The sequence below is a fragment of the Drosophila simulans genome, chromosome 3L, assembly GCF_016746395.2.
Source record: "Drosophila simulans strain w501 chromosome 3L, Prin_Dsim_3.1, whole genome shotgun sequence".
Lineage (NCBI taxonomy): Eukaryota > Metazoa > Arthropoda > Insecta > Diptera > Drosophilidae > Drosophila > Drosophila simulans.
Window position 1 is genome coordinate 21,573,335 of NC_052522.2, and position 22,771 is coordinate 21,596,105.

At 47.7% G+C, this 22,771-nt stretch overlaps 2 protein-coding genes across 2 annotated transcripts; both read left to right on the forward strand.

Annotated features, from left to right (window-relative positions):
• Positions 1-1,228: 1,228 nt before the first annotated feature.
• Positions 1,229-8,988, forward strand: LOC6739087 (chitin synthase chs-2). The gene is made up of 10 exons (XM_016171921.3): positions 1,229-1,493; positions 1,556-1,797; positions 1,859-2,028; positions 2,499-2,625; positions 2,727-2,933; positions 3,426-3,601; positions 3,710-4,273; positions 5,089-5,338; positions 6,182-7,411; positions 7,533-8,988. Exons 1-10 carry the CDS (start codon positions 1,378-1,380, stop codon positions 8,696-8,698), a joined length of 4,248 nt encoding a protein of 1,415 aa, XP_016032928.2. The 5' UTR covers positions 1,229-1,377; the 3' UTR covers positions 8,699-8,988.
• A 2,077-nt stretch (positions 8,989-11,065) lies between these two features.
• Positions 11,066-21,592, forward strand: LOC6739088 (delta-1-pyrroline-5-carboxylate synthase). The gene is made up of 12 exons (XM_016171922.3): positions 11,066-11,284; positions 15,328-15,492; positions 15,617-15,757; positions 15,819-15,926; positions 16,001-16,168; positions 16,226-16,414; positions 16,468-16,663; positions 17,173-17,414; positions 19,326-19,583; positions 19,701-19,926; positions 19,986-20,264; positions 21,251-21,592. The coding sequence occupies exons 1-12, from the start codon at positions 11,189-11,191 to the stop codon at positions 21,511-21,513; spliced, it is 2,331 nt and encodes a 776-aa protein (XP_016032929.1). The 5' UTR covers positions 11,066-11,188; the 3' UTR covers positions 21,514-21,592.
• The last annotated feature ends 1,179 nt before the right edge of the window (positions 21,593-22,771 follow it).

Here is a 22,771-nt window from a genome sequence, read left to right on the forward strand (position 1 = left end):
CCATTGTCGATTAGTATCGAATACACAAGTGTAGAAATCGGGGTGGCAACTCAAAAATATGCGATGGCCCAAAAGTACGTTATTTTCGAATTGCGTTTTAGCAATTTAGCGGAAGTTTGTTGTGCCACGCCCACTCGAACGTCCAGAAATAACCCAAAGCGGCCACGACTACACTTTTGAAAAATGTTTTGATGTATTATTATTTTTTTTATTTATTTTGTAAATTTCTATTTTATGCCAAAAATCGTTGTGCCACGCCCACTCTAACGCTCACAAACCGCCCAAGACTGCAAATGTTTTAGTCTTGTAAGTTTCTATCAATTTGATAGACATTTTGTATCTGATATTCGGGGAACACGAATATAGCATTCTCTCTTGATTCTTTTTTAAAACATGAGTGACAGCTTAACCGGTTTGTGGACGTTAGAAAAACATTTTCGGCGAAATCGATAAAAATTGGCAAGACAAACGATGAATAAAAAGATATTGGTCAGTGTGTGTCTTTCGAAAATAGCTTAATATCAGCTTTCTAGCTTTTAAAGTTCAGTACATATATTTCAATACACAGGGACATCTTGAGATGCCTAAAGGACGATCAATCTGAAAAATTACCATAATTTCAATAAAACGATCAAAGAGTTTTTATCTATAATAATTCTTTTGAAATATATAGAAATATTTGAAATCGCAACGCAATTATCATCCAACCTAGATTATTAAGTAATAATGAGGTTTACCCCTGCATAAAAATTGAACATTTCTTTATAGCAATAAGTCATAGCAATAAAAAGATCTGGCAACAAAAATCAGACTATTAGACTTCATATTAATTCCGTTCAGCCATGAATGACACCAGTGTAATCTGTTCATGGCGAGAAGCACTTTAAACTGTGTAAATGTAACGATCATTTAACTGATCAAACACACTTTACAAACAATTCAATGTTTGTAGTGAACTCGAGTAGCCCACCATTGTCTCGGTTGTAGCCCGCTGATATCGTAGATACTGGAGAAGGTGAGTAGAAACTTTGAAGTGCCATGTCGGACAACAAATAAACAACCCAAACAACTAAGTGTAACCAATAGCAGGGGTGAAGAACACATGCACCGAGTTCTTTGTCGGAATAAGAAGTACAAACAAAGCCAAACCCACAATGAGGTATAATAAATGGGAACAATAGTAACCCTAAAACACGCCTTGTGTATTTTATGAATGGTTAGCGCTGCTGTGATTCGATTTGATGGCATTTGTAATTGCAAATCTAGTCAGTGGGTCTGTGGCTTCGGAAGGTTTCTTATCGGGACTCGATGACAACTTGTGCGCCTTGCATCGATGATATCGCAACCTTATCTCCGATCTGACGATCGCCCGATCGGATGGCCAGGTCCGGAGAACCAAATGCCGAGTGCCAATCAGTTTTGGAGTGCCCATGGGACCACATAGACATGAGCGGAGGAGACTACGAAAGCGGTGACTACTTCATGCGCAGTCGGTGGGTCCGTCCCCAATCGGGATATGATGTCACCGATAACCATTGCTTCCGACTGCTTCCAGGAAGCAGCGGGACAAGCCGTCGCTATGGGACTCTTTCCAGGACCCGCCGTCCAAGAAGACGAGCGGATCCGATGCCGACTGGAAGAAGCTCCAGTTCTGCCTTAAGCTCTTCAAGCTCTGCATCTACCTCCTTGTCTTCGCGGTCGTTCTTGCCACGAGCGTGTTCGCCAACTTGGTTTATCTCTACATGGCCGGAAACACAGGTGGCACCGGGCCACGCGTGCAAGTGTGCAGCAAGTATCGTGAGTACAGTTAACTTATTTGCTTGAGTAGCACTAACACTGCGCTTCTTCCGCTTCGCAGTACTCCGGCACGGCCAAGTGGAGGCGGTGGCCAGCGAGCTGGACCAAATCGCCTGGGTCTGGGCCCTGATCTTTGCATTCACCGCCCCCGAGCTGCTCACCTTCCTGCGCGCCTTGCGCATCTGTATGTTCAAGCGCGAGCAGCGACCCAGCGGACTGGAAGTGGGACTGGTGGGTATTTGTTCCGTGGGTGTACAGATAGGGTGGCTCGATTCCGAGTAATATGTTTACCTACACGTTCGAAGTGAAGTAAATCACTTTTGACTAATCTCTTTGCTAGATAAAAGCTTTGTACTTTGTTAAATATTTATAAATATTTTGTTTTATGTGCGTTGCATAACTTAAAGGAAATTGGAATGTTAAATACTCGTAGTGTCAAATCACAATATTCAGCTAAATAATATAATAAGTTCGATACGATTCAAATTACCCCTATATCATTCGTTTCATAAAAGAAATAGCTTAGCCGTCTTAAATCGTCAAGTTTAGTATATCACAGCGCCTAACAATTAAGCTGAAAATGTCACTAGATTTAAAAACCACAAGTGACTGTAGCCCCTCAAATGGCGCCACCCACTCACTAGAGCTTTCGAGCCACCCTAACCCCGACGTAGATTGATTGATAAGCCCCCGCCAATCAGGTCACGCTCTTTGAACTCCTGCACGTCGTTGGTCTGGCCCTGCTCACCTTCACCGTGCTGCCGGCCCTGGATGTGACGCGCGGAGCGATTCTGGGCTGCTGCGTCTGCTTCGTGCCTGCCCTGCTTAGTAAGTTCCCCTCCCGACCAGCCCAGAGCCCAGATGTTATCGGTGCCTAGGCACCGACTGACAACAATTAAATTGATTGCCCCGGCTGCTCGACGTTTCAGACCTGCTGACGGGAACGCGGGTGCACTGGAGATCGGCGGACAGCCTGGTCCTCGGGCTCTCCATCCTGGCCCTGGTGGCGCAGGGCAGCGTCTACCTGGTCTGGCCCTCGCTGAGCGACAGTCTGGAGGTCCAGCTGCTGGCCATTCCGCTGCTCCTCATCTCGTTTCGCTGGTGGGAAAACTTCGCCAACACTCACGAGGCCATCGGTATGTGCTTGCTCAATGACTAGTTCCCGACAATACGTACATACATATATAGATACATACATATATAGATATATAGATATAGATATCTACTAGGCCCTCTTGGTATTCAAAGGCGCTTTGAAAGTTATCACTCAACGACTCTTAAGCACTTAGTTTATTATTAATTATAGTGGTCATAGATGACATTTACTTTCATCGTAAAGTGCCGATTTAAAGTTAGACCGAATAATCGCAATTCCACGGGGGACTTCGTCCGGATTGGGGTTATCATATATGCCTCAATATTAATTAGTATTATATTATATGGAATATCATTAGCCGTAGTAGTTATATGTTATGTTTTTGACTGTCAGCAATTGCATCGGATACTCCATTGTATGCGGCATTGTTCCTTTGAAATTATGCAACACAAAATGCATTAGGCTCAGCGTAATTGTTCAGAGAATTCTAAGTGCGAAAGTACTGATTCCTCATACATTCTTCCTCCGGCAGCCTATATAATTCGCACCATCCGCTGTACCCGATCCCGATACCACACCTACCTGTACCTGGCGCCTCTGAAGGTGTTGGTTTTCGCGGGGATGGGCTTCATCCTGCATGGCCACGAATTTGTGGAGTACTTTAGTAGGTTCCGGGATGCCTGGCGACCACATCTCATTACGCTGGTGGTAAGTGTAGTCCAGTCATTAAGGCCCGAGGTTACCATTCATTTAAATACAGATAGTAAAATTTAAGGCTAGAGGTGTTTAAGCTTCCCATTTTCTATGAACTTTTAGCAGTCTAATGGTGACCCCGATGCGCTGCTTTCAGCACAGGCCAACGTATCAATCACAGCGCCTCCACGCAGGACACTGTTCACCATGCAGTCTAGTCCGAATGCGGTTTTCTACGCACTGGCGGCCCAGGTGGGTGCCGCGTACCTGTGCCACATTTTCGGTAAGTTCGCCTGCAAAATCAAGATCCAGAAGTTCAGCTACGCGCTGCCCCTCAGCCTGGCAGGACCCGCCACCGTCTGCCTGGCCACCTTTCTGGCCCAGCTGCGGGCCTCGGACCCGTGCTCCCTGCACGGCCTCATGCCGGACTACCTCTCGCTCCTGGCGCTGGGCGGGAGTGTGGAGGAGCTGGGCCAGAGATGCCTCGACTACGCCCTCTGGCTGTGGCCGCTGTGGTGGCTGGCCCAGGTGTGGACCTGCCTGCACATCTGGCAGCCCCACAATGACAGGAACGCCCCAACCGAGAAGCTCTTCGTGTGTCCATGGTACTGCGGCCTGCTGGTGGACCAGTGCTCGATGATGAACCGGCGGATCGTGGACTGGAGCGAGGAGTATTTGGCCATCAAGGTGAGCGGGGGTCGCTGCCTGCAGAATTGAGTGCTCCAAATCAGATGCGAGGCAAGTTGAGGGCATGTTAATGAATTATTGTAATCAGGCGCCTGCCTGGCATCAATCATCTCGCCAAGTTCGCAGCTTCCTGCAGCTCTTGTGCCAATCCGTGCACCCACATCCATTTTTGACTATTCCGGCGGAGGGGCCCGGACTGCCGGCACTACTGATGTGCGCTTCAAATGTCAGGCAATGTAATTAAGTTAAATGACGGGGAAACTGCAAAGTTCAGGAAATGTTTGCGTTTCGTCCTTTTCGGCGAGGGGCACGGCTGGGATGCCAGCACTGGGATGGGTTTTCGGTGGGTGTAAACTTAATTAAAAGTGCTTCAGCTCCACTCGCATGTTTTCGGGGCCTACCCAGCATAAAGACATTAAAGTAATTAAAATCAGGGCATACGAGTTGATTTTAAGGGCATAATTTAGGGGTCATGCGAATTATGTGCATTCGTAATAGCCTTGCTACATTAGGCAGGCTGAACCGACCTTTAACTCCTTAAAATCCGTGAAATATTAATAAAAACTTTCATTCTAGTTAGGATTAATCTGCTGTATTGCATACCAAATACGTTGCTTAGCTTGAAATGAATTTTGAGGTTTATCTTGTGTGCAGTTGTGCTCTGTTGCCAAATTAATGCCGGAGCCCTTGCCAAGAATTTTCGTGCTCTTGAGGCTCCGCAAATACCGCATTGGATTTCTGAAATACCCACTTGGTATGCACTGCAATCATTCGGAGCTTAAACTAAACCCACCTGCATCTGTTTCTCCCGGCAGAGCGACCTAACCGCGCCGAGGGATCCTGTGGTGGCTCTGGCAGCCGACATCAATGCCAGCCGGGACATCCAGGAGGAGGACAAGGTGCCGCAGCTGATTGTGTGCGCCACCATGTGGCACGAGACCGAGGACGAGATGATGGAGTTCCTCAAGTCAATTGTCCGCTTGGATGAGGATCAATGCGCCCGCCGCATGGCCAGGACGCACCTCAACGGCGGCAAGGCGGACGACGAGTACTATGAATTGGAAAGTATGTAAATGGGCCAAACTTTGCGGGTGAAGATGCTGATGCTGATGCAGAAGCAGCTGGTGTCTTCTCCAGTCCTCACTGGCTACATTTGCATTGCGCATTTAAATGTGTCAAAGTGGGAATTTATGCAGCTCGGCACGCTGCTTGCAGCTCTATTTATAGCGCTTGGCGACTTCATTTCCGCGCTTGCCAAAATGGCTTTAAGCCAAGCGTCGGCAACTGTCGGCGGCAACTTTACGATCTCCGCAACACCGCCCCTACACGGAGAATAAATAATGGGCTTAAACGCAAACATTCAATTCAAAACGGATTATAACTCGAAAATTCTTATGCCTTTGCACAGGGTATATTGATTTGGTATAGATATTCATAATAAGTATCAACAGCCGAGTTGAAATAGCCATGTCCGTCTGTCCGTCTTACGAAATATAGTCTCTGTGCACCAAAGCTAGTTGGATTTAGTCATGGCAATATTTTGTTGCCTTTAAAATTTCAGATGATAAAGTAATTGAGAATTTTTGGAAACCAAACCAATTCTTTTCCTTTTTCGGTATAAATCAGACTTTTTCTTATAGAAATTGACTGCGAAGCTAACTCCCCTTCTTGTTTAATTTAAAGCATTAATTTAAACCTGCTGTGAGAATCATATCGTGCGTCTACTTAAAATGGACTAATCTGATCATAACGCATAGTCGAAATGAAAAGTGAATTGAAAAAAATTTTGAATATCAATTCTGTAACAAGAACCTAATTTGAAGCCAAATGTTTCTGCAGCTTAAACTAGCTTGAGGTGACAGTAAGGATTAGATTTTTCAACATTTTATTTTTCCTATATTTTCATAGCCAACATCTTCTTCGACGATGCATTCGTTTCGGATCCGCGTCAGTGCCAGAACAAGCGTAACCCACCCATCAACGAGTATGTAAAGACCCTAACCCGAACCATCGACAAGGCAGCCTTTGAGGTCTACGGAGTGAACATCCGCATAAAGCCCCCTCTGAAGATCGAGACTCCCTACGGAGGCCGCTTGGTGTGGACCCTGCCAGGACGTACTAAAATGGTGGCTCACCTGAAGAACAAGGACAAGATCCGGCACAAGAAGCGCTGGTCGCAGGTCATGTACATGTACTATCTTCTGGGATATAGGATTATGGAGACGAAGGAGCTGTCGCCCCGCCGAAAGGCGGTTATTGCAGAGAACACCTTTATTTTGGCCCTGGACGGAGATATAGACTTCCAGCCGCGGGCTGTGCAGTTGCTGATCGATCGAATGAAGGCCGTGGACGAGCTGGGAGCTGCCTGCGGTCGGATTCACCCGGTGGGCAGGGGTCCGATGGTGTGGTACCAGAGATTTGAGTACGCCATTGGACACTGGCTGCAAAAGGCGACGGAGCATGTCATCGGTTGCGTGCTCTGCAGTCCGGGATGCTTCAGTCTGTTCCGGGCCAGCGCCCTGATGGAGAACAGTGTGATGAAGCGGTACACGATGATCAGCTCGGAGGCGATGAAGATGGTGCAGTACGACCAGGGCGAGGACCGCTGGCTGTGCACGCTACTCTTGAAGGCCGGCTCCCGGGTGGAGTACTGCGCCGCCTCGGATGCGTACACCCACGCACCAGAGAGCTTTAACGAGTTCTACAACCAACGACGTCGTTGGGTGCCCTCCACCATAGCCAACATCTTCGATATCCTGGCTGATGCGGACACCGTAGTGAAGAAGAACAACTCTATATCAACGATGTACGTGTGGTATCAGGGAATGCTGATGATCGGAACCGTGCTAGGACCGGGCACCATATTCCTCATGATGGTGGGCGCCTTGGTGGCCGTGTTTTCCATTGACATCTGGACCGCTTTCCTCTGGAATTTCTTTCCGATCCTCTTATTCATTCTGGCCTGTGTCTACCTTAAGCAGAAGTTTCAACTGCTGATAGCATTCGTCATTAGCTCCGTTTACTGCCTGGTCATGATGGCTGTCCTCATCGGCATCATTGTCCAGATGCTGGAGGACGGACCCCTGGCTCCTGCATCGCTGTTCTTCCTGCTCGTAGCTGTGCAGATCACAATTGCAGGTGAGTGATTGGCCCATATAGAATTTTGAATTAGGTCGCAAGATAAAGTTAAAAAGTAACGTTAAGAAATTGCAACTCGTTTGAAGTTCTCAATTCTAATTTTCGTTTCCCGGTTTCCCAGGTTTTATGCATCCGCAGGAGTTCTGGGCATTGCTGTGCGGAGTTATCTACTACATAACCATCCCTTCGATGTACATGCTTCTCATGATCTTTTCTGTGTTCAACATGAACGATGTTTCGTGGGGCACTCGAGAGGCTCCAGTGCTCAAGGACGACGGCAAGGACGCAGCCGATGAAGCGAGTAGCTACCTGCCAGGCTGGCTAAATGATCCGCTATTGATCGATTCGGAGCTGGGCGAAGTGTCGTTGATGGAGCAGAGATTCTGGAAGGATCTGATCAAGCAGTATTTGAAGCCACTGGAACTGAGTAGGGAGCAGAAGCAGGCGATGGCCGACGGACTTAAGGAGCTGAGAAACATGATAGCCTTCGCCTTTGTGATGGTGAATGCGATCTTTGTGCTCATTGTGTTCCTGCTGCAGCTGAAGAAGGAGTTCCTGCACCTCGAGTGGCCTATTGATCCCACAGACTTTGTGTCCTTCGACAGGGACAACCTGATGGTTGGCATCTACAGGCAGTACAAAGAACTGGATCCCATTGGCCTGTGCTTTGTGATTTTCTTTGGACTGATCCTGATCATCCAGTTCCTGGCGATGTTCTTCCACCGCTTCGCTACCCTGTGCCAGCTACTGGCCACTACTCAGGTGGACTGGTTCCGAACAGGAGGTCAATTTACTGACGAGGATGCCGCCACCGAGCTGAAGGGCAGTGCTGTCAGTATAGCGCGGAAGTTGCAGCGACCCAAGAGGCTCTTCGACGACGACGAGGACGGGGACCCCCACTACGACGAGGTGATGATGAATTCTTTGGAAGGGGAGCACAGGGAGAGCATGGTGCGACGGCAGACGATCTTTCGGCTTCACGAGACGCGGGACAAGCAGCACAGCGACTACAGCAATCTGGTGTTCAACTTTGAACGCCGTTTCTTCGGAGACGACGAGCTGAACCTCAAGAATCTGGCACTCAACCGGAAGTCAGTGAAGCTCCTGCAGGCGCGTCGCTCGGCGGCCAAGGTCAATGCAGCGGCCACGCCCGAGGGCACGCCCACCCCGAAGGCTGGAAAGCGACCGCCTGTGGCGCCGATGGCCAAGAAGGTGAGCTTTACGGCCTCAAACCAGAACAGCATGGCTATCTACGACAACGGCGGGTACGAACACACCGAGTTCTAGATTAAAATCAAGCGGATGACCCAAGTATTAACCAGAGAATCTTGTAGAGTACTATTGTACATATCTAGGTGTTTTCCACTCTGGACTCGTTAAACAATCTTCACGAATAGAGTGCCAAGCTGACATTTCTTATCCGTACATACCCACATTAATCAAAAATACCCTAATTAATATGTATTATACGGTTCAAAGCCATCAAAACACCCTTACATTTGCATATCCTTATGCGCTTATATAATCGAATCCCCAAGTTTCTTGGTGGCATAAAAAATATAATTAATTGCATTTAACTGAAGTGGCAGAGGCAGCCAAGTCTACTTCCCTTCTAACTGAAGACATCTCATTAGCATAATTACCAGATGCAGTCGACGGCAATGTCGGGGGGTGGGGGAGGAGCAGGACAGAGGAGGGGCTACTTCATTCATCAATGTCGGGGCAACGCTTAGAGTTAAGTGCTCGTGGTGGCGATGCGCTTTTTGCTTGGAAAGTTCTTGCTCCTCTTCGTTACAAAATGCAAATCAAAGTGTGATTAGCTTGGATTTGATGAAGTTTCTGCAGCAATGCACAAGTTCCCTTAGCCGCGCCCATTCGATGCTGGTGTGTGTGCGCGGGGGCGTGGCAAGGTGTCAGCGTAAGTGTTTTGTAAGTGAATTTTTCACTGCCTGCGCAAAAAAGGCGCAAGGGGGCAGGCGGGCCAGGCGAGCCAGGGCGTAAGAAGAGTTCTTTTGCCAAGGACTGGCAGGACTTACTTTGGCAATGCGCATACATTAGGGATAGAAGGTAAGACGGCAGTTCCACCAGCGCAGTACCAGCAGCCAGCTCTGCTTCTGGTTTGCTAAGTGCTGAAACCCAAGATTACAGGCGAAGAACACGACTAAGTAATGAATTCGGTTGGTCAAACGGAAGGTAGACATCGATTCGATGGCGCACCGATATTCATGAAGGTGGGCACAACTTTGTTGGCTTTATAGCAGTTGCCGAATACTGTGTTTCAGAACCGGATTTAAATTGGGAAGCTCTTTGAAAGCGCACTCCGAAATGCATTCAGCCAGAGGAAACTTGCATACAACAAGCAGATAAGATATTTACATATAAATTTGAAAGAACTCCAGAATAGCTACAGGCAAAGAAGGGCTCAAAAAAGCACAAAAGCAGCAATGAGTTATGACGACCTCGTATTGCAAAAACAGAAGAAACTGAACTATATTATTTCGCTATTCTTAGCATTCCTGTGGCCTACTTGGCGTATGCGTGATGTTCTCATCCTTTTATTCGCTCCGAGGCATATAGATTGAGAGTGTTCTTGCGACTGTTCTTGGATTGCTGGTGCAACAAACACAACCCAGATCGAGTCATAAACAATGGCACAATTCGATTGAAAAACTTGTGCCAGATTCTGTGGGGTTGAAGAAAGCGGGGACATAATTCAGCACTTATCTGACCCCAGGCAGCCCAACCCAAAACAGTCCAAAGCACTAACCCCGCCCCTCCAGAAGCCTGTTGCCATTTGGCATTGTGCTTTATGGCTTTTCTATGCACTGCAATGGCAATCGAGGACAATGCACAGGACACGGGACACAGGACACGACGGGACACAACTATGCACAAAGCTGCAACAAAACTTTTAAATGTCACTTAATTATGAAAATAATTCTGCGTCCGGGTGTCAGTCGGGCATTCAGTCCAGACTGGTGGCTGCTGTTCACCGGAATCCATTCCGGACGTTCTGAGCTAGAAGAGCCTGCCTTTCACAGGTAATCTGACAGTCGTTTCCCTTATTACTGGTGCTGGTGCTCATTGAAAATAATTAAATAAAGGCTGCAGGATGATTGCACAATGTGCACTGATTATGCGCCCGTTGAAATTCTGCGACTGTCAATTTGCGGGCACAAGGTCAGGGGCTTTCATCGAAGTAAACAAGTTGACATTTGCAGCAGTTAATTAATATTTGAAACGGCCCGTTTTTTATAAGTACTTTTCAGTGCTCGAGTGGCAGTGATATTTGATGGGTAATTTACTGTGAAGAACACCAAGTTGAGTTTCCGTTGAAGTGGAGGCCCAACGATGATTGGCTGCATCAAGGGGTTTTCATGTGACACCTTGCATCGTCACTACCCAAACGCACTGCTCCATTGACCTGGCAAACACCCAGTCGCCAGATAAGCCCACTTTCCGCCGCCTGCTCCACTTGATAAGACCCGTTCTCTCCCCGGTTCAATGTTTGTCCCAGTCCAAGCTACCGGAGAGTGATAGCTGCTTGACTGATAACACTTTGAGAGAGTCCGCCGTACACCAAATTTTAATCGCAATCGCAATGAACACTTACAATTACACATGTTTGCCCCACATTATCTCGACCAGCGACCAAGGCGGTCAGTCCGTTGGTTCGCCTCAGTAGAAATCGTCGGGCTTAACGGAGCGGTTCCGTGCGCGTTCCGTGATTTGTAATAGCTCCTTAAAAATACCTCCCCTCTAACTTGATTCCCAAAAATGCTGCAAAACAGTTTCAAGCTGGCCCAGAGCCTCCGAATCGGATTCTCCAGAAACGCCTGGCGAGCGTTGAGCTCCCACGGACCCCGCCAGCCAGTGAGTGAGGTTTATGTAACCGCAGTGCGATGACAGTGATTTTGAGACCTAATTATACGTCTGGTGGCGATAGAAAAGTTCTTGAATGCAAAGTCCGTCTCGGTTTTGTTCTAGTGGGAATGGACCTTTGGATGATGATCAATCCTTATCAGTTCTTTGTGTTTAGGTCAGGAGAATCATGTGTGCAGTGGCGAAACTGCTTGGAAAATTGTTTAGAGTGGGAGTCTTTGTCCTTAGCCACAAAGGAAAATTGCCCATCATCAAAATTGATGCTAATAAAAGAGAAAGAATTATTGATCTGATGAAAAGGAACATTGAGAAAAATGTATATTTGATTTGCCCCTTAAGGTCCACCCTATTAAGCAGACATACATTTGCACACACAGAGAAACATATTTTATTTGCTATTAAGAATTGACAGTATATTGACCGATAAGCGTCGATTAATGTACATTTCAGTGAAGAAATTTATAACAGCCCGAGTCATGACGACTGAACGTGAAGCCATTGTCTGGGGGCTTCTGGCTCCCCAGATACACCGAACACACGCCTTTAGTAATGATGAGCAACAAGGGGCCCTTCTCAGTCTAGTGCTTTGTTTTGATTGCATAAGCTTTTCAACAGCTTTTGCTGATTGGGGGGACACCCTATGCCTTCCTGCTGAAAATTTTCCCTGCCACTTATGTCTAATCAGAGCCAAATCGAAGCGGCAAAACACTATAGTGCGATTTAACTTTAAGTTCTTTATGGTCGACCGACAACAGCTTGAAAGGGTTTCGGAGTAACCCTAAACCAGGTCATAAACTGGGGCAAATGGGCCGTCAAAAGCGGGGAGTCAGGCTAATTGAATGAGCATCGGGCGAAGGACTCCCACTCATCGGAGCTGTAAATCATTTACAGTTTCGGTCTGATTTCCACTGACATGAAAACCAGGCGATTGTCGAGAGGTGGGGAGTGGGAAAAGTGCCTGACAAGCTGATAAAATGTTGTCACAGCTTGACAGCTGGTGGACCGCCAGGACCATTGGGTCGGCAAATGCAAAAACGTGTTCAAATAAATTCTAAAAGTGTAAATATTGTATTTGCACACAACAGGAGGGGGAAAAGGGAAATGAAAGGCAGGGTGGCTTCACAATAAACTTAAAACCCCTTTAAATATGCAACAACACTGGTGACGCTTGGCCTCAGGCAAGGACTGCGAGTGTGTCCTGCCCTGGGGCTGCCCCTTCCCCTCCCCACCGCATTTGCATATGTCGGACATCAGGCCCAGCCTTTGACACTCAAAACGATTTGCCTAGGTCAGGGTCGTGGAGCACCCTTTACCCGCCACCCCAGGCCACCCAGCCACCCAGCCACCCCTTCCATGCCACACCATTCCCATGCGGCGCCACCTCCCCGTTGACTCACTTCATTTTGACACGTGTTGGCAGTTATGGCGCCTTTGGTCCTCGTCTCGACTCTCTTTCAAGCTGTGCGTGTGTGAGGCACATCGTAAAAAGTCTACCGAAACAGGCAAGCTACATGCACCCGACTATTAGATACCCTGCGCTCGAATCATGTGAGCAATGTAAAAAAGAACACTGCGACTTATGCCTAAGCACTAATGCATATATTTCAAAATTTCATTATAGTTTTGGCAGCTAGTTTATGTTGCTGTTATTTGAAAATACAGGAAGCAAATGTGTTTTATAGTCTAGGGTTCTGGTGGTCATACCCATATACACAACATTTAGTTTAGGAGCAGTTTCTCAAAAAAATTTCTCAATCTCATTTGTCAATGTACCGACTGCAAAGAATGAAAGTCTGTATTGGGGGTCCACCCTCCCGACCTTTATTACCCATTAGTGAGCTGTATAAGTGGAATTTCCAACTTCCAGGGCTGTGATGGCCCATAAACCACAATTACTATTTACATTGCAAGGCAATTAATGGTAATATTATAACTAAACGAGGAAGAGGGCTAATACCCTTTACTTCAACTCAATAATGGGTTACCTAAACTTATATTTTGTGCTAGACTCAAGTCTCCGCTCATTGTATTTCCCAAAATCAGCAAATTCTTTGGGTAATGGGTAGCAAATATACAAAGTTCCTTGTCGTTGGTTAGTAATAGAAATAAAACTATTTTTGGGACTCACATTTCCCGTTTAACCCTAGAGTTCCAGTATAAGTTCTCTTGCCTCTAATACTCCCATCTACTGCTGTACGAGTACCAGGTATAAGTCAAACAAAAAATGTCGTGTAAACATGAAGCACTGGCAAACATGCGTGTAGCCCATCAGAAATGGCAGCCAGCGAAGGGGAGACATCGTGTCAGGGGATCCACTAACATCATTGCCGAACATCTGTCGAGGGCTGCGAGAGATCGTCAAGGTTGGGCCGGACTGTAGATAAGTGTGAAGCCCGCGAGGAGCCACAACTCATGTATGTGGCAGCACCAGCATTAATTGCTCAGTAATTACACGGACTGTCATCGCATTTGACAGGCCTCAGACACGGGACGGAAGGGGCAGAAGATGGGGCGGGCAGTCGATTCCGGTCACTATCTGCACTTCGATTAGAAAACAATCGAAATGGGAGCCGAGGCCCGAGGCGACTCCTGACCTTCGACTAATTGCATTCGGTATCACGCATACGCCATGAGAGCCGCCAAAACAAAATTGGTTCCAGCGGCGGTTTTCAGCCAGACGCAGTCGTAAAACTTATTGGTCGCTTTGTTTTGGATTTCTTTGCGATAGTGATAAAAATTTGTTTTGTGATAAGACGCGGGCGAACAATTAAACCAAGTTAACAAACAGAGCATTCGTGATTGTCGACGTTTGCTTTTATTGAGCTGCACTTGACACTTGCCATCAGAATTGTCTGACGAACATAACGAAATCAAAATATTTACGCCTCAATTTGACTTGATTTTTCCTGAAATAATCGACACGACAAACGCGACGAGTTCTACGTACAAAAAGCCCCGATTTGATGTTATTGCGCCTGAAAGGCAATCAAAGCCACCGCCCAAACAAACCGATGGAGCTGGGGCCAAAAAGAAAAGAAAAAGCTAATAAAAACACTTTTGATTGATGGACGAGCGAGGTGGGATGATGAGCTGCAGCTGTTGGGGTAGGAAAAACAAATTCGCTGTTTACTCTCTTGTTTTCTGAGCAGTTATCTCTTCAACGCGCTAATCTTATCCTCCTTCTGTACTCTATTGAAAGGGTATTTTGACTTTGTTTAGAAAGTCGCTTTCTTCTTATTTGCTTTTGAAAAATACATTGATGAATCGAACGAAGGTTAAAAAATTATCCAATTTCAGCCGCAAATATTTGTTAATAATTTCACGGTCAGTAAATTGAAAAGTTCCCTGAAAGAGTATACATATAAACTTTAGGTTTTAAATTAAACAAATACTATCGAGTCTCATATTAAGACTTCTCGTCGTTAATTTTTTAAAAAATAATCTCTTTTCTTATGCCTCAGTTCGGGACTCTGGAGAAGACTTTTTTAAGTTTATTTTCCACGAATCAATCTGGGGTTTCTTTTCGGCATTTAATTTTCAGAACACCGAATACCCAGAAGGCAGGTGAAAAAGTTTGAATTTAAGGTTAAAGCCCTTCACATCAGAGGCCGTCGTGTTTAAGATCTGATTATGTGGTAATGATCCCATGTCGCAATTGTGCAATTTAATTAGCCGCGATTTAAAATAGATTATGCACTGCGTGTGGGGCTAACTGACTTCTGGAACACACGCCGCTGGCTAAAAAACCAATTAACACACAACGAATATTAGAAATTCGAAAAGAGCCACGCCACAGGGGAAGGGAATTCGGGATTGCAGTTTTCAGTTTAGCTGATTACGCGCTGATTAGGTGCAATCGACGCGGACTGTTTAATTAATTGGATTGCAATTTATGCCTCGATTTGTTGTTTTTATGGCTTACTCTTCTGCTGTCGCAATTTATGACCTCCCTCAGTTCTATGGCTTTGGCGATTGAGGCGATAAGACACCGATTTGGCCCTGAATAAGTTGCCTTATGTTTCGACCTGTTTCAGCTGGTGTCGCCGGAGCGGCGCTTGGAAAAGGCGCATCCCACCTTCACGGAAAGGAGTCAGTTGAAGTACGCCCGGAGGCTGGTGGTCAAGTTGGGCAGTGCAGTCATTACTCGAGAGGACAACCATGGACTAGCACTCGGCCGACTGGCGTCTATTGTGGAGCAGGTAGGCATTAAATATCTGTTATATCTTAATTTTCACCAGGAAAAGTTACAACTAGCACAAAGTAATATTCTTATATATTATTACATTCGCAATTTCTTCAATTCTTCACCCAACAACTCGATAGGTTGCCGAGTGCCATTTGGAGGGACGTGAGGTGATGATGGTCACCAGCGGAGCGGTGGCCTTCGGAAAGCAGAAGCTCGCCCAGGAGCTGCTCATGTCGCTGTCCATGCGGGAGACCCTGAACCCAAAAGATAGCAAAGAGGTATCTGCTGGAATTAGCCAAGTTTGAGCATAAACTCAAATGTTTTGCTATCCCAAATTAGTTCGACGGCGCCACGCTGGAACCGCGAGCGGCGGCTGCGGTGGGTCAGTCGGGTCTGATGTCCCTCTACGACGCGATGTTTGCCCAGTACGGAGTCAAGATAGCCCAGGTAAGCCTAGGTGCACATCCAGCAGCTAATTAGAACACACAGATTTAAGCGAGATGATGGCTGTTTGGGTGTAGGTGCTCGTGACCAAGCCGGACTTCTACAACGAGGAGACACGCAACAATCTCTTCTGCACGCTCTCCGAATTAATTAGCCTGAATATTGTGCCAATCATAAATACTAACGACGCCGTCTCCCCGCCGATGTTCATACGTGACGACGAGCCAGCCGGCGGAGCCAGGAGGGTGAGTTGGATGCTGGAGTGCGGGGATGCCGTCGTGTGACCAGGTCCTTTGTTCCAGGGTATTCCCATTAAGGACAACGACAGCTTGTCTGCCATGCTGGCCGCCGAGGTGCAGGCTGATCTGCTAATCCTGATGTCGGACGTCGATGGTATCTACAATAAGCCGCCGTGGGAGGACGGGGCGAAGCTGATGCACACCTACACCAGCGACGACAGCAACAGCATCGAGTTTGGCAAAAAGTCAAAGGTAATCCAGCCTCGTCCTCTGTGTTCTTAACCCACTTATCTGAACACCCACAGGTGGGTACTGGCGGCATGGACTCCAAGGTGAAGGCGGCCACCTGGGCCCTGGACCGGGGCGTCAGCGTGGTCATCTGCAACGGAATGCAGGAGAAGGCCATCAAGACCATAATTGGCGGCCGGAAGGTGGGCACCTTCTTCACGGAGGCCACCGAGAGCGCCAATGCAGTGCCCGTCGAGGTGATGGCCGAGAACGGTGAGTGGACCGCAGGGCAAATGGCTTATAGGACGACAGGATAATGACGGAGAATGATGTGGCCAGACAATGAAAAGAGGTTTAGCAAGGGCTTTCAGCTCTCAAGTAGGGCGCATAATTAGCGGTTTTGCAAACGGGCATCCAACCACATCGATGGCCAATCATCCGGAGCGGGGACCAAAGCCGTATCCAGCTCATACAGATAGTAACATTTACTGGCGCACAACTTGCAAGATGGTAACGGAGAGTGACAAGGCAAATGGTCGTTAGAAGGCCAGTAGGAGGATGCCGCAAGGGGTGGTAAAAGTAGAAAGTGGGTCAGCCAGAACTGGGTCTGCTGAAGAATCCTAGGTAGTGGGTGGTGGTGCGGTACTGTTGCTATTTCGAGTGGGGCGAAAATAATTTAATTGTTATTAGGGCTAACTGCAGCAGCTGGGCGAAAGTGGCTGTTAATTAGGCGGATCCAACTTGTTGTCCCAGACTTACCCCCTGTATCCCCCCTTTTTCAGCACGAACCGGGAGTCGCCAGATGCAAGCCCTCACGCCCGCTCAGAGGGCCAGTGCTGTCAACACCCTGGCCGATCTGCTGGTGAGCCGCGAAAAGTTTATCCTGGACGCCAATGCCAAGGACCTGGCCGAGGCGCAAAAGAGCGGACTGGCCAAGCCGTTGTTGTCGCGGCTTTCGCTCAACCCGGCCAAGCTAAAGAACCTCTCCGTTGGCCTGAAGCAAATCGCCGAGGACAGTCACAAGGTAGGAGAACTTAATTACTGGCCACTTTCCAGAGTGGTGGCTAAGGGACCAGCCCTGGACCTGGACCTGGAAATGGACCTGAGTTCGAGCAAATTGCATTTGTTGCAGTGTCGAAAAGTCAGCCCCAAATTGAGTTAGCCCCGGGCTGGGATTTGTCTGCCTGCAAGATGGCAAACTGGCAAAATGGCCATTTCATGAGCTGCAACAAAGGCGGACTTGGAGAGCCATATGCAGTTTCCAAACCTTAACAGCATTATGAAATCTCCGAGCAATTTTACACTTCAACAAAAATTGACAATCCAGTCAGAAGCGATGCTCGACTTGCTGGTGACCTAACCAATCCACCCGGGAAGTAGCCACCGGAGCAGCCTTAAATGCCCGGAAGTTTTCGGGATGGGGCTGGAGCTAAGCAAGTGGAAGATAAAAGACACTTTCTTGTATGCGCACTCGTTTGGTGTCTTGCCAGTGACATTAGCCCGCATCCTGGTCCTGTTTCTGGTCCTGGTCCTGGCCATCACCCTGCCCTTGTCCCCTTTTAGAGCAGACTGAGTTGATCGAATATCGCTTGGGAGGTATGGAGGTTGGAGGTCCGGGGGCTCGAGTTTGGTCCTCCCAAGCCAACCGTTTTATTGGATGTGATTGTGCGGAAACGCAGAAAGTTTTCCTTCATGTTTTTCTCTAGAAAAAAAGTTTTCCGTTGGGTTCAGGGGCGGGTCGTGGAGCTGGGACATGAGTTTATTGTAAAAATGGCAAGCGAAATTGTGACACAAAATGGCGGCAGCGTGAAAAATCATAAAAAGGCGAGCGCGCACACACTCATAAAGAAGCGGACTGGGAATACTGAAAAACCATAACGCACTCAATAAATGTCGCTCGGATGGCGAAAACTGTTGTTTGTTTTTTGTCCCTCTTTTTGTCCTTTATTATCCTGCGACAAACAAATGCCACGAACATTGTTTGGCCTCTGGCCCACAGAAGCCTTCGCATGTTGGATAGGTGAGTGTCCTGGCAGTGCTTCAGTTTTCAATTACCCGGGCTACTTACGCATCGCACGAAAAGTTTTAATACACAATGAATACTGAATAATTTAATAGTGTTAGGCCGGGGCATTTTGGATATACTGAGCTGGCTCGACGAAATTGCTTTTCACTCTTTTTTCCATTTCCAGTGAGGACTTCTCATAAAGCTATGTATTTCCAGCATATTTCAGGTCCCCATAACCTCATCCAACTTTTCTTTGGATACTTCTACTTAAGCTTGGCTCCACTACTCGTACATAAGCTCTGACTTATCCAATTGTCCTTTGCAAATATAATTTAAAGTTTGACGTCCTGCAATGCCGGAGTCAATAATAATGGCCATATAACCAAATTTACCCAGCGCCCGAGTCGAGTTTAATGGCTAAGCAAGAGCAGGAGGACCACTTCATCCCATCCATTCCATCCATACTATGTAAACAAGGCCAGCCAACTGCTGTCGGCAGACGTCCAGCCCAGACCAACCCGCAATCTCTTTATGTTATCTGCAGCCAATTTTCTAGAGATTTTTCACGACGGCAGGAGGAGGAGGAAGGGCCCTCTCAAGGGGCGGGTCAGCAGAAGTGCGGGGGCGTTGGACAGCAGGCCATTAAAAATAAATAAAGATTACGACGCGCTGAGCGACTTGATTTATGTAACGCCTCAAAATGGACGCCGGGGAATCGAGATGCGGTGGGAGGAGAAGCCTTCCGGTTCTCCTTGCGAATGAAACTGTCGCATAAATATCGAGTTATTTTTATGGCCCGGTCCCACATGGCATATGCATTATGCGATTTATGCTGACTTGTGAATTGACTTTCCCACCCCATGCTCCACCCCAATAATAATATATATCCCTCATTCCGTATCTCATCCGGACTTGCTTTTCTTGCAGAATGTTGGCCGTGTCCTAAGACGCACCCGCCTTGCGGATCAGCTGGAGCTCAAGCAGGTCACCGTGCCCATAGGCGTCCTGCTGGTCATCTTCGAATCCCGTCCAGACTCGCTGCCTCAGGTGGCCGCCTTGGCAATGGCCTCGGCCAACGGACTGCTCCTCAAGGGCGGCAAGGAGGCGGCACACAGCAACAAGGCTCTCATGGAGCTGGTCAAGGAGGCGCTGGCCACCGTTGGAGCGGAGCTCGCTGTCTCACTGGTGAGATCGATTGGGATTAAGACAAGATAACTCGTTTTTGTTTAAAATAACTTCAAACTTTTATACTTGATTATGAATATGACTTATATTTCAATTAATTTTGCTTTTCCATTAAAGGTTTCCACGCGCGAGGAGATCAGTGATCTGCTGTCCATGGAGAACCACATCGACCTGATCATCCCTCGCGGCTCCTCCGACTTGGTGCGCAGCATCCAGCAGCAGTCGCTGCACATCCCCGTGCTGGGCCACGCCGAAGGCGTCTGCCACGTCTATATTGACAGGGATGCGGATCTGGAGAAGGCCCTGCGCATTGCACGCGACGCCAAGTGCGACTATCCGGCTGGTAGGCCACCACCCACTCAATTAACCCATAAAGCCGGCTGCAGCTGTCCTTCGTTTCAGCCTGCAACGCCATGGAGACCCTGCTGATCCATGAGGACCTGATGAGTGGCGCAATCTTCGGCGATGTCTGCAACATGCTGAAACGTGAGGGCGTCAAAATCTATGCCGGACCCCGGCTGAACCAGCAGCTGACCTTTGGCCCGCCGGCGGCCAAGAGCCTGAAGCACGAGTACGGCGCCCTCGAGTGCTGCATCGAGGTGGTGCCTAGCCTGGACGAGGCCATTAATCACATCCATACGTACGGCAGCAGCCACACGGATGTCATTGTTACGGAAAATGGTAACGAAATGTTCGAAAATTGAAAATTAATTTCGATTGCCGGCAATCGAAGTTGAAAAATGGTCTCCCCCATTGCGAGCCCCCATTTTGAGCCCTTGTTGCGCTCATTCCACTCGATTTGATTGGGGCTTTGTGGGGTAATGAGAATCGCAAACGGCTGTCGGGATGGTCATCATAATGGCTATTGCTGCAGTTGGCTTGAATTTGGTGACTGCGCGTTAGTAGGTAAAATGTCCGATTTTTTGTGTGGCAGACAGGCGGGGTTTTCAACAACTAAAATTGCATCTGAAAATGTGTTTGTATCTATGTGGCATGCACCAGTGAACAGGGTGTCTGTAAAAAGTGTGACACCACCTATGAGATAGTATAGGAAATAGCGTGCTAACTGCTTATGAAATTCCTTAGCACGTAGTTGTGGTACTCAAACATACTTGCGGTAATGTATCCGCTTATAAGTGCATCTTTTGAATTTTTACTATTTCTCATCACAACCTTATGCAATAGTTTGAAGGTCCGTAATGCACGACAGTGCTAAATTAATATTTAATTTTGTTTTCAAGAATTCCAGTGCTATTATTCTAAATGCCAGTGTTTACTTGAGCGTACATTTTCGTGTGGGGGATGGCATGACCACTTCATACCGCCACCAGTAATTCAATTTGGCCCTCAATGCCATGCAACCAGGCACTTCTTCAGCGATTCAGCCATTCCGACTTGAAACCGAAACCAAAGCCGAATCCTAATTCAAGTCGGGCAAGTTTAGCGTGCAAACTTTTGCATGCATGCATTCTCAGCCATTCTACCCATTCCCCGCAGCTCACCACAACAAATTTAAATCATTTGGGAAATTAATTTTATTCAACACTTTTCCCCGCCGCACTGCCACACTGCCGCACTTCCATACTTCCAAGTGCCGTAGTGCCACAATTTGTGCAGTTTCTAAATTTCCACACACACTCTCCCCCGCTTTCCATTTCCATTCGCAGATGCGGCGGCCAAGCAGTTCCTGGGCAGCGTGGACAGCGCCTGTGTGTTCCACAACGCCAGCTCCCGGTTCGCGGACGGCTTCCGGTTCGGCCTTGGCGCCGAGGTGGGCATCTCCACCGCCAGGATCCACGCCCGCGGGCCAGTGGGCGTGGAGGGGCTGCTGACCACCAAGTGGATCCTCGAGGGGCAGGACCACGCCGCCGCCGACTTTGCCGAGGGAGGTGGCCGCACGTGGCTGCACGAGACCCTGCCGTTGGACTAAATAACCTTAAACTGAACTGTACTTAGATGTAGCATACCGAATCGCGTTCCGAAGTAGATTGCTCTTTCGTCATCTTTTAGAGGAGTGCATTTTGAGCGAAGGGTAATTACGTGGGGATAGGTGGATCCGGATACGGATCCGAATGTGGATGAGGGCAAGGACGAGGATGTGCAGCTCCGATGACAGCTGCCGTCGTGGCCACATGGGATATATTAATTTGAGTGAAAAATATTTGCCGAGACAACTTGTGTAATTAATAAAGTGAGGGGGGAAAGTGGGCGAAGGTTGTTAAAACTGTCAGCCCTTGTCTTGGGCCCGTAAAGTTTGCAGCGAAAGTTCCGCGCTGCAGATGGAGGATACAAGAAAATAAAATTAACTGGAAGAAAGCTGGAGGAATTGCGCTTTAAGTTTCAATCTCTCGCAAGTATTATGTTCTATATAAACGCGTATTCCTATTACAAATCATAAATTAGCCATGGAACGTGAAATGCAGCTAAGCATAGTTCTGCACCGCGGCTACTCGGAGGCGCCTCCAGCTTGGAATGCAACCGCGTGGCAAGTATTTTAATTTTTCTGTGCACTGGGGCAAGTTTCTTAGGCCAGCTCAGCTCCCCTCGCTCCCTTTCTCCGCCCAAAAACTTTTTGCATTGCGTGCTGGCCGGAGGAGGCGTGGAGGAGCAGCAGGTGGAGCTGTGGACGGGCAGGGCGTGCCATTTGGTTCTGCCACCAAAGGTGGCTCCTTCGTCCTGTCAACGCGCCAACTTTTTCGCCGAATTTTCCTTTTGAAACTTCAAGCTAAATTGATGTTGGGGTCAGCCCGTAAGGATGCAAGGGAAGATTGAGCAGTACCAAAAGCCCAGAATGGAGGTAAGTCCGTCTATATCTACTTGAAGAAAACTATCTATTAAAAAAAGAAATAACTAAAATGTGATGTCCTAAAAGGTAACTCCTAATTGTTAATCGAAATAAGACCATCTAAGCACTAATTAAGACTTACTTAGCACTGATTACAAATACTATCTGCCCACCCAATTGATCCGATCCCATGCCACATTAAGCTGAACTGAAAAAGTTGCAATATATCGAAGTATTCAGTGCTCCACCACCCCTGGTTGCAGTTATCTACTGAGTCGGAGGAACCACAAGTCCCTGCTGGCGGGCATTATTTTTACCTCTTTCAACTGCTCTACGCGCGTACGGCCAATGATACGTGGATGGTGTCTGTACCTGATCCGCTGGGTGGTCACGTAGTGTTCCG